General features: G+C 42.3%; 2 protein-coding genes and 1 non-coding gene across 3 annotated transcripts; 2 read left to right on the top strand and 1 right to left on the bottom strand.

The window, feature by feature from the left end:
• The first annotated feature begins 86 nt into the window (after window positions 1–86).
• LOC144011376 (18S ribosomal RNA) lies at window positions 87–874 on the top strand. Its single transcript, XR_013281697.1, has one exon. It is a non-coding gene; the product is annotated as an 18S ribosomal RNA (ribosomal RNA).
• Window positions 875–3,643: 2,769 nt separating this feature from the next.
• Window positions 3,644–17,458, bottom strand: LOC144011368 (NADH-ubiquinone oxidoreductase chain 6-like). Its single transcript, XM_077511589.1, is given in 1 exon segment — window positions 3,644–17,458. A coding segment is annotated over 1 exon segment (540 nt). The 5' UTR covers window positions 14,258–17,458; the 3' UTR covers window positions 3,644–13,717.
• On the top strand, window positions 7,906–9,373 carry LOC144011361 (ATP synthase F(0) complex subunit a-like). Its single transcript, XM_077511585.1, is given in 1 exon segment — window positions 7,906–9,373. A coding segment is annotated over 1 exon segment (684 nt). The 3' UTR covers window positions 8,590–9,373.
• Window positions 17,459–17,592: the final 134 nt, after the last annotated feature.

Raw genomic sequence — 17,592 nt, 5'->3', positions numbered from 1 at the left:
CCCGTGAGAATGCCCCTAACTTTCTTATTGCAGTTTGGGAGCTGGTATCAGGCACACAATGTAGCCCACAACACCTTGCTCAGCCACACCCCTAAGGGAACTCAGCAGTGATAAACATTAAACCATAAGTGAAAACTTGATTTAATTAAAGCTGACAGGGCCGGTAAAACTCGTGCCAGCCACCGCGGTTATACGAGAGGCCCAAGTTGATAGGTTTCGGCACAAAGGGTGGTTAAGAAATTGAAAACTAAAGTTAAACATCTTCAAAGCCGTTATACGCAAACGAACATATGAAACCCTTTACGAAAGTAACTTTAAACTTTTGACTCCACGAAAGCTATGGAACAAACTGGGATTAGATACCCCATTATGCATAGCCGTAAACATTGATGTATTTTACTCTCACCCGCCAGGGGACTACAAGCATCAGCTTAAAACCCAAAGGACTTGGCGGTGCTTTATACCCATCTAGAGGAGCCTGTTCTAGAACCGATAATCCTCGTTAAACCTCACCCTCTCTCGCCCCATCCGCTTATATACCGCCGTCGTCAGCTTACCCTTCAAAGGACCCAAAGTGAGCAAAACTAGTTTAACTCAAAACGTCAGGTCAAGGTGTAGCACATGAGAGGGAAGAAATGGGCTACATTCGTTAATTTAACGTACAACGAAAAATTTGTTGAAACACAAATATGAAGGAGGATTTAGCAGTAAGAAGGAAATAGAGTGTCCTTCTGAATACGGCACTGAAGCGCGCACACACCGCCCGTCACTCTCCCCTACCCTTATAACCCAAATTAAATAAAACATAAAAACCCATTAAGGGGAGGCAAGTCGTAACATGGTAAGTGTACCGGAAGGTGTACTTGGAATACAGATCATAGCTAAATAGTAAAGCATCTCCCCTACACTGAGAAATTGTCCATGCAAGTTGGACTGATCTGATTACCTAAAAGCTAGCCCACTCCCTCTCTCTAACAATAAATATCAATAAATTTTAATACCCTAACCCCACCCCATAAACCATTTATCCCCCTAAGTATAGGAGATAGAAAAGGAATCAAGAGCTACAAATAAAGTACCGTAAGGGAACGCTGAAAAAGAAGTGAAATAATCCAACAAGTTATTAAAAGCAGAGATACCCCCTCGTACCTTTTGCATCAGGATTTAGCAAGTACCCACCAAGCAAAGCGAACTTAAGTTTGAACCCCCGAAACTAAGTGAGCTACTCCGAGACAGCCTATAGGGCCAACCCATGTCTGTAGCAAAAGACTGGGAAGAACTCCGAGTAGAGGTGACAAGCCAACCGAACTTAGTTATAGCTGGTTGCCTGAGAAATGGATAGAAGTTCAGCCTAATCCCTCCCTAAACCACATACTCACGACTACACGAGAAATTAGAGTTAGTCAAAAGAGGTACAGCCCTTTTGACACAAGATACAACTTCATTCAGGAGGCTAAAGATCATACTAATAAAACCATATGCCTTAGTAGGCCTAAAAGCAGCCACCTTTAAAGAAAGCGTTAAAGCTCAAGCACAACCACTCCCCTTATCCCGATAAAACCTCTTACACCCCTAACTATATCAGGCTATTCCACCACCCCTGGAAACTACAATGCTAATATGAGTAATAAGAGAACTAAAATCTCTCCTTCCACAAGTGTAACTCGGATCGAACCCGCACCGAAAACTAACGGCCCCCAAATCAGAGGGGAATGCAAAACAATAAAACAAGGAAACCCACCAAAACAAGCCCGTTAACCCTACACCGGAGTGCCCTCAAGGAAAGACCAAAAGGAAAAGAAGGAACTCGGCAAACCCACTAAGCCTCGCCTGTTTACCAAAAACATCGCCTCTTGCATAATAAATATAAGAGGTCCCGCCTGCCCTGTGACTATGTTCAACGGCCGCGGTATTTTGACCGTGCAAAGGTAGCACAATCACTTGTCTTTTAAATAGAGACCTGTATGAACGGCACAACGAGGGCTTAACTGTCTCCTTTCCTTTGTCAATGAAATTGATCTCCCCGTGCAGAAGCGGGGATACTAACATAAGACGAGAAGACCCCGTGGAGCTTTAGATAAGCAGCTGATTTGTGTTAATAACCTCCTAATAAAGAATCAAACTAAACAAAACTCTCCTGAATGTCTTCGGTTGGGGCGACCGCGGGGTAAAATAAACCCCCCGTGAAGAATAAAATAACCCTTTTAGCCAAGAGCACCAGCTCTAAGCACCAAAATATTTGGCCATATGATCCGGCAAGCCGATCAACGAACCAAGTTACCCCGGGGATAACAGCGCAATCCTCTTCAAGAGTCCCTATCGACAAGAGGGTTTACGACCTCGATGTTGGATCAGGACATCCTAATGGTGCAGCAGCTATTAAGGGTTCGTTTGTTCAACGATTAAAGTCCTACGCGATCTGAGTTCAGACCGGAGTAATCCAGGTCAGTTTCTATCTATGCTATGTTCTTCTTTTGTACGAAAGGACCAAGAAGAAAGGGCCCCTGTTTTAAATAAGCCCTGCTCTAACCCAATGAAACAACTAAATTAGGTAACAGAGCATACCTATGGATCGAAAATAACGATTGTTGGTGTGGCAGAGTCCGGACAATGCAAAAGGCCTAAGCCCTTTCGACAGAGGTTCAACCCCTCTCCCCAACTATGATAGATACATTACTTACACATATCGCCAACCCCTTAATCTACATTGTACCAATCCTCCTCGCTGTTGCATTTCTAACTTTACTTGAACGCAAAATTCTTGGATACATGCAACTTCGAAAAGGACCCAACATTGTAGGGCCTTACGGCCTATTACAACCAATCGCTGACGGCCTAAAACTCTTTATTAAAGAGCCCGTCCGCCCCTCTACTGCTTCACCCCTCCTCTTCTTAGTCACCCCAATCCTTGCACTCACCTTAGCTCTCACATTATGAGCTCCCCTCCCTATACCCCATCCTGTTGTTAACTTAAACCTGAGTATCCTATTCATTATAGCATTATCCAGCCTGGCTGTGTACTCCATTCTCGGCTCAGGCTGAGCATCAAATTCAAAATACGCACTAATCGGGGCCCTTCGGGCCGTAGCCCAAACTATTTCATATGAAGTTAGCCTTGGTCTGATCCTATTAGCATGCATTATCTTCACCGGTAATTTCACCCTACAAACCTTTAATACAACACAAGAAAGTGTTTGATTAGTAATCCCTGCCTGACCCTTGGCAGCAATATGATACATCTCAACCTTAGCTGAAACAAACCGAGCACCTTTCGACCTAACAGAGGGCGAATCAGAATTAGTCTCCGGGTTTAATGTTGAATATGCAGGAGGTCCATTCGCCCTATTTTTCCTCGCTGAATACGCCAACATCCTACTAATAAATACCTTATCAACCATTCTTTTCCTTGGAGCCTGCCAACCCCTTATCCCCTTTATTAATTTACTAGCCTCCTCCAGCCTAATATTAAAAACAATAATTCTCTCTATGATATTCCTGTGAATTCGAGCATCATACCCCCGATTTCGTTACGACCAATTAATACACCTTATCTGGAAAAATTTTTTACCTCTAACCCTCGCCCTAATTATCTGACACTTATCCCTTCCTACTGCAATAGCAGGATTCCCGCCACAATTATAGGAACTGTGCCCGAATATTAAGGACTACTTTGATAGAGTAATAGACGGAGGTTAAAGTCCTCCCATTTCCTTAGAAAAAGAGGATTCGAACCTCCACTAAAGAGATCAAAACTCTCAGTGCTTCATTACACCACCTTCTAACGGTAAGGTCAGCTAAACAAGCTCTTGGGCCCATACCCCAAAAACGTAGGTTACAACCCTCCCCTCACCAATGAACCCCTACATTCTTTCCACCCTCCTTCTCGGGCTGGGACTAGGTACCACAATCACATTCATAAGTTCCCACTGATTACTAGCATGAATAGGCTTAGAGATTAACACACTAGCCATCATCCCTTTAATAGCACAACACCATCACCCCCGCTCAGTAGAAGCCTCAACCAAATACTTTCTCACTCAAGCCACTGCAGCAGCCGTAATTCTTTTTGCCAGTTCAATGAATGCCTGGTTTACAGGACAGTGGACTATTAACGAAATCTCCCACCCCTTACCATTAACACTTATTACCTTAGCACTCGCACTAAAAGTAGGTCTAGCCCCTCTCCACACCTGATTGCCTGAAGTCCTCCAAGGACTTGACTTAACCACCGGCCTAATCCTATCAACTTGACAAAAACTTGCCCCCTTCGCCCTACTAATACAAATGTCCTCACAAAACTCATTTATCCTCTCCACCATAGCAATCCTCTCTACACTAATCGGGGGCTGAGGCGGTTTAAACCAAAACCAACTCCGAAAAATCCTGGCCTACTCATCCATTGCCCACCTCGGATGGATAGTACTAATCCTTCAATACTCCCCCTCCCTAACACTAATCGCCTTACTAACATATATCCTAATAACATCCACAGTCTTCTCCTTATTTAATATTAACAATTCAACCTCTATCAACACACTTACTACCTCTTGATTCAAATTCCCAACCTTAACAGCCCTAACCCCCCTAATTATACTATCCCTAGGGGGCCTACCCCCACTAACAGGCTTCGGCCCAAAATGATTAATCCTTCAAGAATTAACAAAACAAGATTTAATACCCCTTGCAACCATCATAGCCTTATCTACCCTCTTAAGCCTTTACTTCTACCTTCGTTTATCATATGCAATAACACTTACAATATCTCCTAATAATACCCTAAACCTCGCCCCTTGGCGTTTTCAAACCACCTACTCCACACTTCCTTTGAGCATCACACTTATTTCATCAATTACACTTCTACCCTTACTCCCTACTATAGCCGCCCTAATACTAAGACATAAAGGTTTAAGTTAACATTTAAACTAAGGGCCTTCAAAGCCCTAAACAGAAGTGAAAATCTCCTAACCTTTGCTAAGACCTGCAAGACACTAACTCACATCTTCTGCATGCAAAACAGACACTTTAATTAAGCTAAAACCTTATCTAGAAAGGTAGGCCTCGATCCTACAAATTCTTAGTTAACAGCTAAGCGCTCAAACCAGTGAGCATCTTTCTACTTTCCCCCGCCTTTAAAAAGGCGAAGGCGGGGGAAAGCCCCGGCAAACGTTAATTCGCTACTCAAGATTTGCAATCTAATATGTCGTACACCTCAGGGCCTGATAAGAAAGGGACTCAAACCCCTGTATGTGGGTTTACAATCCACCGCTTACTCAGCCATCCTATCTGTGGCAATCCCTCGCTGATTCTTCTCAACGAATCACAAAGATATCGGCACCCTCTACTTAGTATTCGGCGCATGAGCCGGCATGGTGGGCACCGCCCTAAGCCTCCTCATTCGGGCAGAACTTAGCCAACCCGGCGCTTTACTGGGTGATGACCAGATCTACAACGTAATTGTAACAGCCCACGCATTCGTAATAATCTTTTTTATAGTAATACCCCTTATGATCGGAGGCTTCGGCAACTGATTAGTACCCTTAATAATTGGGGCCCCAGATATAGCCTTTCCTCGAATAAATAATATGAGCTTCTGACTCCTTCCTCCATCCTTCCTTCTCCTGCTAGCCTCCTCAGCAGTGGAAATAGGAGCAGGGACGGGCTGAACAGTGTACCCCCCTTTAGCCGCCAACCTCGCCCACGCAGGGACATCAGTAGATCTAACCATCTTCTCCCTCCACTTAGCTGGTGTTTCCTCTATTCTGGGGGCGATCAACTTTATCACCACCGCCATCAACATAAAGCCCCTGTCCGTCTCACAATACCAAACACCTTTATTTGTTTGAGCAGTATTAGTCACTGCCGTACTACTCTTGCTCTCCCTGCCAGTTCTAGCGGCTGCAATCACCATACTTCTTACAGATCGTAATCTTAACACCACATTTTTTGACCCCGCAGGAGGAGGAGACCCAATCCTTTACCAACATTTATTTTGATTCTTCGGCCACCCCGAGGTCTATATTCTAATCCTCCCAGGGTTTGGAATAATCTCCCACATCGTAGCTTATTATTCAGCAAAAAAAGAACCTTTTGGCTACATAGGCATAATTTGGGCAATAATAGCAATTGGACTTTTAGGTTTTATTGTATGAGCACACCATATATTTACAGTAGGCATAGACGTGGATACTCGAGCATACTTCACTTCCGCCACAATAATTATTGCCATCCCCACCGGGGTTAAAGTTTTTAGCTGACTAGCTACTCTCCACGGAAGTGTAATCAAATGAGACACTCCCTTATTATGGGCTCTTGGCTTTATTTTCCTATTTACAGTCGGAGGCCTAACAGGGATTGTGCTAGCTAACTCCTCCCTTGATATTATCCTTCATGACACATACTACGTAGTAGCCCACTTCCATTACGTCTTATCCATAGGCGCTGTATTTGCTATTATAGCAGGATTTGTTTATTGATTCCCCTTATTCACCGGATTTACTCTTCACAGTACATGAACCAAAATCCATTTCGGCGTAATATTCGTAGGCGTAAACCTGACATTCTTTCCTCAACATTTCCTAGGGCTAGCCGGGATGCCCCGCCGATACTCAGATTACCCGGATGCCTTTACACTATGAAACACTGTCTCCTCAATTGGCTCTTTAATTTCTTTAATCGCCGTTATTATGTTCCTCTTTATCATCTGAGAAGCATTTGCCTCTAAGCGAGAAGTCTTATCTGTTGAAATAACTACCACTAACGTAGAATGAATCCACGGCTGCCCTCCTCCCTACCATACATTTGAAGAGCCTGTTCATACCCAGACACAACACACTTAACCAGAAAAGAGGGAATCGAACCCCCGTAAAACGGTTTCAAGCCGCTCACATCACCACTCTGCCATTTTCTTCCTCATAAGATATTAGTAAAATATTACACTGCCTTGTCAAGACAGAATTGTAAGTTAAACTCTTACATATCTTAATGGCCCGACCTCTCCAATTAGGCTTTCAAGATGCAACATCCCCTACAATAGAAGAACTACTTCACTTTCACGACCACGCCATAACAACTGTTTTTCTTATCAGCGCCCTAGTACTCTACATTATCGCAGTAGTAATCTCTGCAAAACTAACAAACAAATTATTATTAGACTCCCAGGTTATAGAAATTCTTTGAACTATCCTCCCCTCACTTATCCTAATTATTATCGCCCTGCCTTCTCTACGAATTCTTTACTTTATAGAAGAAATTAATACCCCCCACCTCACTATCAAAACGGTGGGGCATCAATGGTACTGGTCATACGAATATACGGATTATGAAGACCTCGAATTTGACTCCTATATAACTCCAATAGAAGAACTCACTCCAGGTCAATTCCGTTTACTAGAATCTGACTACCACATAGTCGTCCCATTACAATCCCCAATTCGCATACTAGTCAGTGCAGCTGATGTCCTTCACGCTTGAACCCTGCCCTCCTTTGGGGTTAAAGTAGACGCTGTCCCAGGCCGACTAAATCAAATAACCTTCATCCCTTACTGACCTGGTGTTTACTATGGACAATGCTCCGAAATTTGTGGGGCCTACCACAGCTTTATACCAATTGTAGTTGAAGTAGTCCCCTTAGAAGACTTTGAACTCTGATCTTCCACCTCCTCCGATTAGACCCGCTAAGAAGCTAAAGAGGGCAATAGCATTAGCCTTTTAAGCTAAAGATTGGTGACTCCCTACCACCCCTAGCGACATGCCCCAACTAGACCCGTCCCCTTGACTCGGAATCATACTATTTACATGATTAGTTTTTACAACACTTATGCTCCCTAAAGTAATATCTTACAAAGTTCCTAATGAACCCCTCTCTCTAAACTTCACAACTTTAGACACCCCCTCTGCAACCTGACAATGGCATTAGGCTTATTTAACCAATTTTCAAGCCCCTCACTGTATGGTGCCCCCCTAATCGCATTAGCCATTATATTCCCTTCAATTCTTATTTTATCTTACTCCCCCCGCTGAATAAATAACCCCCTTCTTACTCTACAAACCTGATTTATTAATTTAACCACCCACCAACTCTTTTTACCACTTAAAACCTCATCCCATAAATGAGCCCTTATATTCACATCCTTAATCACCTTCCTTATTTTAATAAATACAACAGGCTTAATCCCCTACACCTTTACCCCTACTACTCAGCTATCACTAACTTTAAGCCTTGCAGTTCCTGCCTGATTAATAACAGTAATCACAGGTGCACGCCATAACCCCAGCCATTCATTAGCTCACCTTCTTCCCGAAGGAACCCCAACTCTCTTGATCCCAGCCTTAATTATTATTGAGTCTATTAGCCTCTTAATTCGCCCTATCGCCCTCGCCGTCCGTATCGCCGCTAACCTAACAGCCGGTCATTTACTGATACACCTTATCTCCTCCGCAGCCATAATTTTACTTCCCATGAACATTATACTCACCGCCTCAACAATTATTCTGCTCTTAGCCCTAACCCTCCTTGAAATAGCTGTCGCCATACTCCAAGCTTATGTCTTCGTGCTCTTACTTACCCTATACCTACAAGAAAACACATAATGGCCCATCAAACACATGCATTCCACATAGTTGACCCAAGCCCTTGGCCCCTTACAGGAGCAATTGGTGCTTTACTTATAACATCTGGCTTAGCCATCTGATTCCACTTCAACACCTCCACACTAATAATACTAAGCCTAATTATCCTTCTACTAACAACACTCCAATGATGACGTGATATTATTCGAGAAGGGACTTTTCAAGGCCTCCACTCACCTATCGTTCAAAAAGGTTTACGCTACGGAATAATTCTATTTATTGCATCAGAAGTATTTTTCTTCCTTGGGTTCTTCTGAGCCTTTTATCACTCCAGTCTAACCCCCACCCCCGAACTAGGTGAATACTGACCACCCTTGGGGATCCTACCCTTAGACCCATTTGAAGTCCCCCTCCTCAACACAGCCGTTTTATTAGCCTCTGGAGTAACAGTAACCTCCGCACACCACAGCATTATAAAAAATAAACGTAAACAAGCAACCAATGCCCTCACCCTAACAATTATTCTGGGCTTTTTCTTCACCTTCCTCCAAGCCATAGAATATTACGAAGCTCCTTTCTCAATTAGTGAAGGCGTTTATGGAACTACTTTTTTTGTAGCAACAGGATTCCACGGACTACACGTAATTATTGGATCTACATTCCTAACAGTATGCCTTCTACGACAAATTCGCCATCACTTCACATCCGAACACCATTTTGGATTCGAAGCTGCTGCCTGATACTGACATTTTGTAGATGTTGTCTGACTATTCCTTTATGCCTCAATTTATTGATGAGGATCATATCTTTTTAGTACAAACAGTATGAATGACTTCCAATCATTCGATTTTGGTTAAAGTCCAAAAAAAGATAATGAACCTATTTACCGCTATTCTAACAATCACCTTAACACTCTCCCTTATCTTAATTATTGTAGCATTTTGAATCCCTCAAATAAGCCCAGACCTGGAAAAATTATCCCCTTATGAATGCGGGTTCAACCCCCTTGGTTCAGCCCGATCCCCATTCTCACTCCGCTTTTTCCTAGTGGCCATCCTCTTCTTACTTTTTGATTTAGAAATCGCACTTTTACTACCCCTCCCTTGAAGCACCCAACTGGCATCCCCTACCTCCACACTTATTTGAGCATCAACAGTTCTCATTCTTCTTACTCTTGGCCTGATGTATGAATGAGCCCAAGGCGGCCTCGAATGAGCTGAATAGGTAATTAGTTGTAGGTATAAACATTTGATTTCGGCTCAAAAGAACGTGGTTTAACTCCACGATTGCCTAATGACACCCACACATTTCGCCTTTTCAACAAGCTTTATCCTCGGCCTAATAGGACTAACATTCCATCGAACCCATTTATTATCCGCACTCCTCTGCCTAGAAGGAATAATACTTTCCCTGTATATGGCTCTCTCATTATGAACCTTACAATTAAGTTCCATTAATTTTTCCCCCTCGCCAATATTACTCCTCGCTTTCTCAGCCTGTGAAGCAAGCGCAGGGCTTGCCCTTCTTGTAGCTACCTCCCGAACCCACGGAACCGATCGCCTTCAAGCCCTTAATATCTTACAATGTTAAAGATCCTAATCCCTACAATCATACTAATCCCCACAACCTGACTCACCCCTCCCAAATGAATACAAACATCAACTCTAACCCACAGCCTTATTATTTCACTAACCACCCTCCAATGAGTGAAATGACCATCAGAAACTGGATGATCCTCCCTTAACACAACTTTAGCCACTGACCCACTATCCACCCCCCTACTAATCCTCTCTTGCTGACTTCTACCATTAATGATCTTGTCGGGATTAATCCACACAGGATTGAACCCAACCAAACTAACCCAACTCGGACTAACCACCTCTGGATTAACCCCAGCTGGACTGATTCCGTCCGAGCTCTGCCACACCAAAAAAACCCGGCTCAAGTTGGTCCACCCCGGACCAGCTCAAGCTGGGTTTATATCGTCCGGACTCTGCCACACAACCACATACCTCATTAACCAACAACGCACATACATCACCCTACTTATTACATTACAAATTCTTCTAATCTTGGCCTTTAGCGCCACTGAATTAATTATGTTTTATGTCGCATTTGAAGCCACACTAATCCCTACTCTTTTTATTATTACTCGTTGGGGAAACCAAGCAGAACGCCTAAACGCAGGCACATATTTTTTATTTTACACACTCATAGGATCCTTACCACTACTAGTTGCCCTTTTATTATTACAAAACAACATTGGAACCCTCTCTCTCTTAACAATCCAATACCACAGCCCCACCAACCTCTTATCATACGGGTCTAAATTATGATGAGCCGGATGCCTCCTGGCCTTTTTAGTAAAAATGCCTCTCTACGGTGTCCACCTTTGACTCCCCAAAGCCCACGTAGAAGCACCAATCGCAGGCTCCATAGTTCTAGCTGCAGTACTCTTAAAATTGGGGGGATATGGTATAATGCGCTTAATAAGTACCTTAGAACCCCTCACCAAAGAACTTTCCTATCCATTTATGATCCTCGCTTTATGAGGAATTATTATGACAGCCTCAAACTGCCTACGACAAACTGACCTAAAATGCCTCATCGCATACTCATCAGTAAGCCATATAGGCCTAGTAGTAGCAGGAATCCTCATTCAATCCCCTTGGGGATATTCTGGGGCACTAATTTTAATAATCGCCCACGGTTTAACTTCCTCAGCCTTATTCTGCCTAGCTAACACCAATTATGAACGAACCCACAGCCGTGAACTTACACTCGCCCGAGGTTTGCAAATAATTCTCCCATTAATAACTATCTGATGATTTATTGCCAGCTTAGCCAATCTTGCCTTACCCCCCTTACCCAACCTTGTAGGAGAATTAGCAATTATCTCTTCCACATTTAATTGATCACCTTTTACTATCGCCCTAACCGGCACCGGAACTATTATTACAGCCGCATATTCACTTTATCTCTTCTTAACAACCCAACGAGGCTCACTAACTAACCACCTTATCTTTTTAGAGCCATCTCACTCTCGTGAACATCTCCTTATAACTCTACATCTGGTCCCACTACTCCTCCTCACTTTCAAACCCGAACTCCTGCTAGGAACCCCTTTTTGTAGATATCGTTTAAACAAGACCTTAGACTGTGGCTCTAAAAATAAAGGTTAAAATCCTCTTATCCACCAAGAAAGGCCCGAAGGCAACAAAGACTGCTAATCTTTGCCCCCTTGGTTAAACCCCAAGGCTTACTTACGCCCCTGAAGGATAACAGACGATCCCTTGGTCTTAGGAATCAAAAATCTTGGTGCAAATCCAAGCAAGGGCTGTGAACTCCCACCTAACAATAACATCTAGCCTAATTATTATCCTTGCCCTCCTCTGAACCCCCCTCGTCTGACCACTTATCCCCACCTCCCGTCCAATCAACTGGCCCCCTACTTTCATTAAAAATCTAATTAAAACAGGGTTTTTCATTAGCCTCCTCCCTCTTTTTTTATTCCTTAACGAAGGAACCGAAACTATCGCCACCTCCTGATCATGAGTATGCACATCCAACTTCAACATCAACATTAGTTTTAAATTTGACTTATATTCCATTATCTTCACCTCTGTAGCCCTATATATCACTTGATCAATTCTAGAATTCACCACCTACTATATGCACTCAGACCCTTACGCAAACAAATTTTCTTTATACCTCCTCACATTTCTTATTGCCATAATAATCCTAGTAACCGCTAATAACATTTTCCAGTTATTCATTGGCTGAGAGGGCGTAGGAATAATATCCTTCCTTTTAATCGGATGATGGTACGGCCGAGCGGACGCAAACACAGCAGCCCTCCAAGCAGTGCTTTACAACCGAATCGGCGATCTCGGATTAATTTTATTTATAGCATGAACTGCTATAAACCTTAACTCATGAGAAATACAAAACATCTTTAGCTCCCCCCAAGAAAAAGACTTTACCATCCCCCTTATAGGGTTAATCTTGGCAGCAGCAGGAAAATCCGCCCAATTTGGACTCCACCCATGACTCCCCTCAGCCATAGAAGGCCCCACACCCGTTTCTGCCCTACTGCACTCCAGCACAATAGTTGTTGCAGGAATTTTCCTAATAATCCGTCTAGCCCCCTTAATAGAAAACAACCCCTTTATCCTCACTCTCTGTCTATGTTTAGGCGCACTCACCACCTTATTTAACGCTATTTGCGCCCTCACACAAAACGATATCAAAAAGATCGTAGCATTCTCAACAGCAAGTCAATTAGGGCTAATAATAATTGCCATCGGACTTAATATGCCTCAACTAGCATTTCTCCATATTTGTACTCACGCATTCTTTAAAGCTATACTTTTCCTCTCCTCTGGCTCCATTATCCACAGCCTCAACAACGAACAAGACATCCGCAAAATAGGAGGAACTCACCAACTTATACCTTTCACATCTTCTTGCCTCACATTAGGGAGCCTTGCCTTAATAGGAACCCCTTTTTTAACCGGATTTTTCTCCAAAGATCCTATCATCGAAGCACTCAACACTTCCTACCTCAACGCCTGAGCCCTCGTATTAACACTTCTGGCAACCTCATTCACCGCCATTTACAGCTTTCGTATAATCTATTATGTAACAATGAATCACCCCCGGTTCAACTCTTTATCCCCCATTAATGAAAATGATAACTCACTAATTAAATCCATTAAACGACTCGCCTGAGGAAGTGTAATTGCAGGGCTAATCATTGCATTTAACCTAACTCCAACCAAATCCCCCGTTATAACCATACCCCTTACTCTTAAGCTCGCCGCACTTACAGTTACCTTGACCGGCTTATTAATCGCCCTTGAAATAGCCCTTATTACCTCCAAACAAACATCCTTAAATCCCAAACGCTCTACCCACTCATTCTCCAACATACTCGGATTTTACCCCTTAATTATTCACCTCGCCTCTCCTAAATTATCCCTCATCTTCGGACAAAAAATTGCTCTTAAAACAATTGATTCAATATGACTTAAAAAAACAGGACCAAAATCTATCACCTCACTTAACCTCCCTATAATTACCGCCACAAGTAATACCCAAAAAGGTCTAATTAAGACCTTTTTAATGTTATTTTTACTAACATTAACTCTTACACTATGCATGTTAACCTAACTACTCGTAACGCCCCTCGAGCCAACCCCCGTGTAAGTTCCAACACAACAAACAACGTTAACAAAAGTACCCATGCAGCAGTAACCAATATCCACTCACCCTGCGAGTATATGATCGCAACTCCTGACATATCCCCCCGAAACACAGACAAGCTAGACAACTCACCCACAGGTACTCAAGACTCTTCAAATCACCCCCCTCATAAAAACAGACAAGCTACCCCCACACCTCCTACATAAGACCCACCATAAATTGCCACAGACCAATCCCCAAAACTCTCCGGATATGGCTCTACAGCCAAAGCCGCAGAATAAGCAAAAACTACTAATATCCCTCCCAAATAAATTAGGAATAACACCAAAGACAAAAATGAACCCCCACAAACAACCACAACACCACAACCCATGCCTGATACCACAACCAGCCCTAAAGCAGCAAAATAAGGTGAGGGATTGGAAGCAACTGCTACAAGTCCCAAAACCAGCCCAATTAGTAATAACAGTATTAAATAAGTCATTATTCCCACCAGGATTTTAACCAGGACCAATGGCTTGAAAAACCACCGTTGTAGATCAACTACAGGAACAAATTAATGGCCAGCCTACGCAAAACTCCCCCTCTTATTAACATCGCTAACGATACCATCATTGACCTGCCAACCCCTTCAAATATCTCTGCCTGATGAAACTTCGGCTCCCTTCTAGGCCTGTCTTTAATAGTACAAATTCTGACCGGTCTCTTCCTAGCAATACATTACACTTCAGACATCACCACCGCATTCTCCTCAGTTGCCCACATTTGCCGTAACGTAAATTACGGCTGATTAATTCGAAGCATGCATGCCAACGGCGCATCTTTCTTCTTCATTGCTATCTACCTGCACATTGCCCGAGGCCTTTACTACGGCTCTTATTTAAATAAAAAAACCTGAAATATAGGCGTAATCCTCCTTCTGCTTGTCATAGCCACCGCTTTTGTCGGCTACGTCCTGCCCTGAGGACAAATATCCTTCTGAGGCGCTACCGTAATCACAAACTTAATATCAGCTGTGCCCTATATCGGCAACAATCTTGTCCAGTGGGTTTGAGGAGGGTTTTCTGTTGACAACGCTACTCTTAACCGATTTTTTACATTCCACTTCCTCCTCCCTTTCATCATTGCTGCCGCCACCATAATTCACCTTATATTTCTCCATGAAACGGGCTCTAACAACCCCACAGGACTTAACTCTAACACGGATAAAATCTCGTTCCACCCATATTTCTCCTACAAAGACTTACTAGGCTTTGCTTTATTCCTTCTTACTCTGATTTCCCTCGCCCTTTTCCTCCCTAACCTCCTAGGAGACCCGGATAACTTTACCCCTGCCAACCCCCTCGTTACACCCCCTCATATTAAACCTGAATGATACTTTCTATTCGCTTACGCCATTTTACGCTCCATCCCCAACAAATTGGGGGGAGTACTAGCACTTCTCCTCTCTATCCTTATTCTCCTGGCAGTCCCCATCCTTCACACCTCAAAACAACGAGGACTCACTTTTCGCCCCCTCAGCCAACTCCTATTCTGGGCCCTGACTATAGATATTGTTGTCCTAACCTGAATCGGAGGAATACCTGTAGAACCCCCCTACATTATTATCGGCCAATTAGCCTCCGTAATCTATTTCCTTATTTTCCTTATCTTTACCCCAATAATTGGCCGAACAGAAAACGGCATCATAAAATGAACTTGCACTTGTAGTTCAGAACAGAACGCCGGCGTTGTAAACCGGAAGCGGAGGTTAAATTCCTCCTTTGTGCTCAGAAAAAGGAGGGTTGAACTCCCACTTTTGGCTCCCAAAGCCAAATTTCTGCGTTAAAATATTTTCTGAGTGCATATATGTATATATGCACTCATTTATTTTAACTATATTAAGTAATTTTTCAGGTCATTATATGTATTATAACCATTAATTTATATGAACCATAGAACTAATACACATAGCTAAAAACAGGACATAAACCATATTATGTTTTTGTGTAAATGTCGGAGTAGTACTGGGCAATCGACTAATTACCTCTAATTTCGAGAACCAATGATAGAACAGGACTCAATTAACTAACCAATTAAATAACCGATGCAGTAAGAACCTACCTACCTCTTTATTCCTTAATGCTAATTATTATTGATGGTCAGGAACTTCTATTGTGGGGGTAGCTACCTAAAAGGTGAATTATTCCTGGCATTTGGCTCCTACTTCAGGAACATTGGTTTATATTATTCCTCCCACTTTCATCGACGCTTACATAAGTTAATGGAGGTAATCATACGACTCGTTACCCACCAAGCCGGGCGTTCACTCCACAGGGGCGGTTGGTTCTTTTTTTTTTTTCCTTTCACTTGACATTTCAGAGTGCGCACGGTATTAACTAACACGGTTGAACATTTATCTTGCAGCGCGTAATGTACTGCATGTTGGAAAGACATTACATAAGAACCACATTACTTAATATCAAGAGCATAATGTTACCTTCCACTTTTGATCGTTCTCGGTTGCCCCCACTGTTTTTTGCGTCGTCAAACCCCCCTTACCCCCCTTCAGTCCTGAGTTACTAACACTCCTGCAAACCCCCCGGAAACAGGAAAACCCAGACTGAAACGTTTAACAAATTTTATTTGTTAGCCTTTAAATTTGCACTGGAACAAACAACGAACGAACAACGAACGAACAACGAAACGAACAAATTTACGATCCACCACCACTTGAACAAAGCCAAAGACCTAAAACTGCTAAGCCAGCAACAAACGTCAAACGTTTAGTAAACTATTTGTTCCCCTTTAATTTCCCTGAACAACAAACAAACATTACAAGTATTATACTGCACCACACGAATGATGTTCGATCAACACAAAACATTCTAAAACCTCTTTAGCTGAAAAATTTTTCTCACTAACTTTCTTCTCACAACATAATTCATATATTCTTTTATATTGTACATTTATATTGCTCGCAAGTATATAACATATTGAGGGGCCTCCTATACATACAAAATACACGAAAAGTATTATGTGTGAAACATAAGGGGCTTACAATACATAAAACACATACACAAGCAAAATGTATAAATGTATAAAATGTAAGGAGTTTATAAACATGTAAAATTTGTAGCACACACAAAGCCTGTAAAATGCAAAGAATAAACAATGAACCACATATATTTATAACAAATATGTGTGTGTATATATATGTGTGTGTATCTATTATATGTGCATATCATACAAGAACATATAACCTACCACACACAACACACAGAGGGCCGTAACACATAAGATATGTAACAAACATAATATATTAAATATTAGGGCCATAAACATGTAAAATACATTGTACTTATAAAATATACAAAATATGAAAGGCATAACACACATTAAGCTTATACATGAGATAATAACATACATAATCCCTAACGTACATACCATAAATAGTATATATGCGATACGCCCATAACATGTATGATATCTTAAGGACATGTAATACATGCAACATACACCACATATCTACGTATAATTCCCCCCATCTATCCACTAGTATACAATAAACCATCCTTTCAATATTCACATCTATTCCCCTCACCAATGCAGCCTCAAATTAAATATGCTATTGTAGTTTAAATAAAACATAACACTGAAGATGTTAAAATGAATCTTAAAACATTCCGGAAGCACAAAAACTTAGTCCTGATTTTACCATCACCTCTAGCTAAAATTACACATGCAAGTATCCGCACACCCGTGAGAATGCCCCTAACTTTCTTATTGCAGTTTGGGAGCTGGTATCAGGCACACAATGTAGCCCACAACACCTTGCTC

The sequence above is a fragment of the Festucalex cinctus genome, unplaced genomic scaffold (genome assembly GCF_051991245.1).
Source record: "Festucalex cinctus isolate MCC-2025b unplaced genomic scaffold, RoL_Fcin_1.0 HiC_scaffold_97, whole genome shotgun sequence".
Taxonomy (NCBI): Eukaryota; Metazoa; Chordata; class Actinopteri; order Syngnathiformes; family Syngnathidae; genus Festucalex; species Festucalex cinctus.
This window is presented reverse-complemented; position numbering and strand designations above follow the sequence as displayed.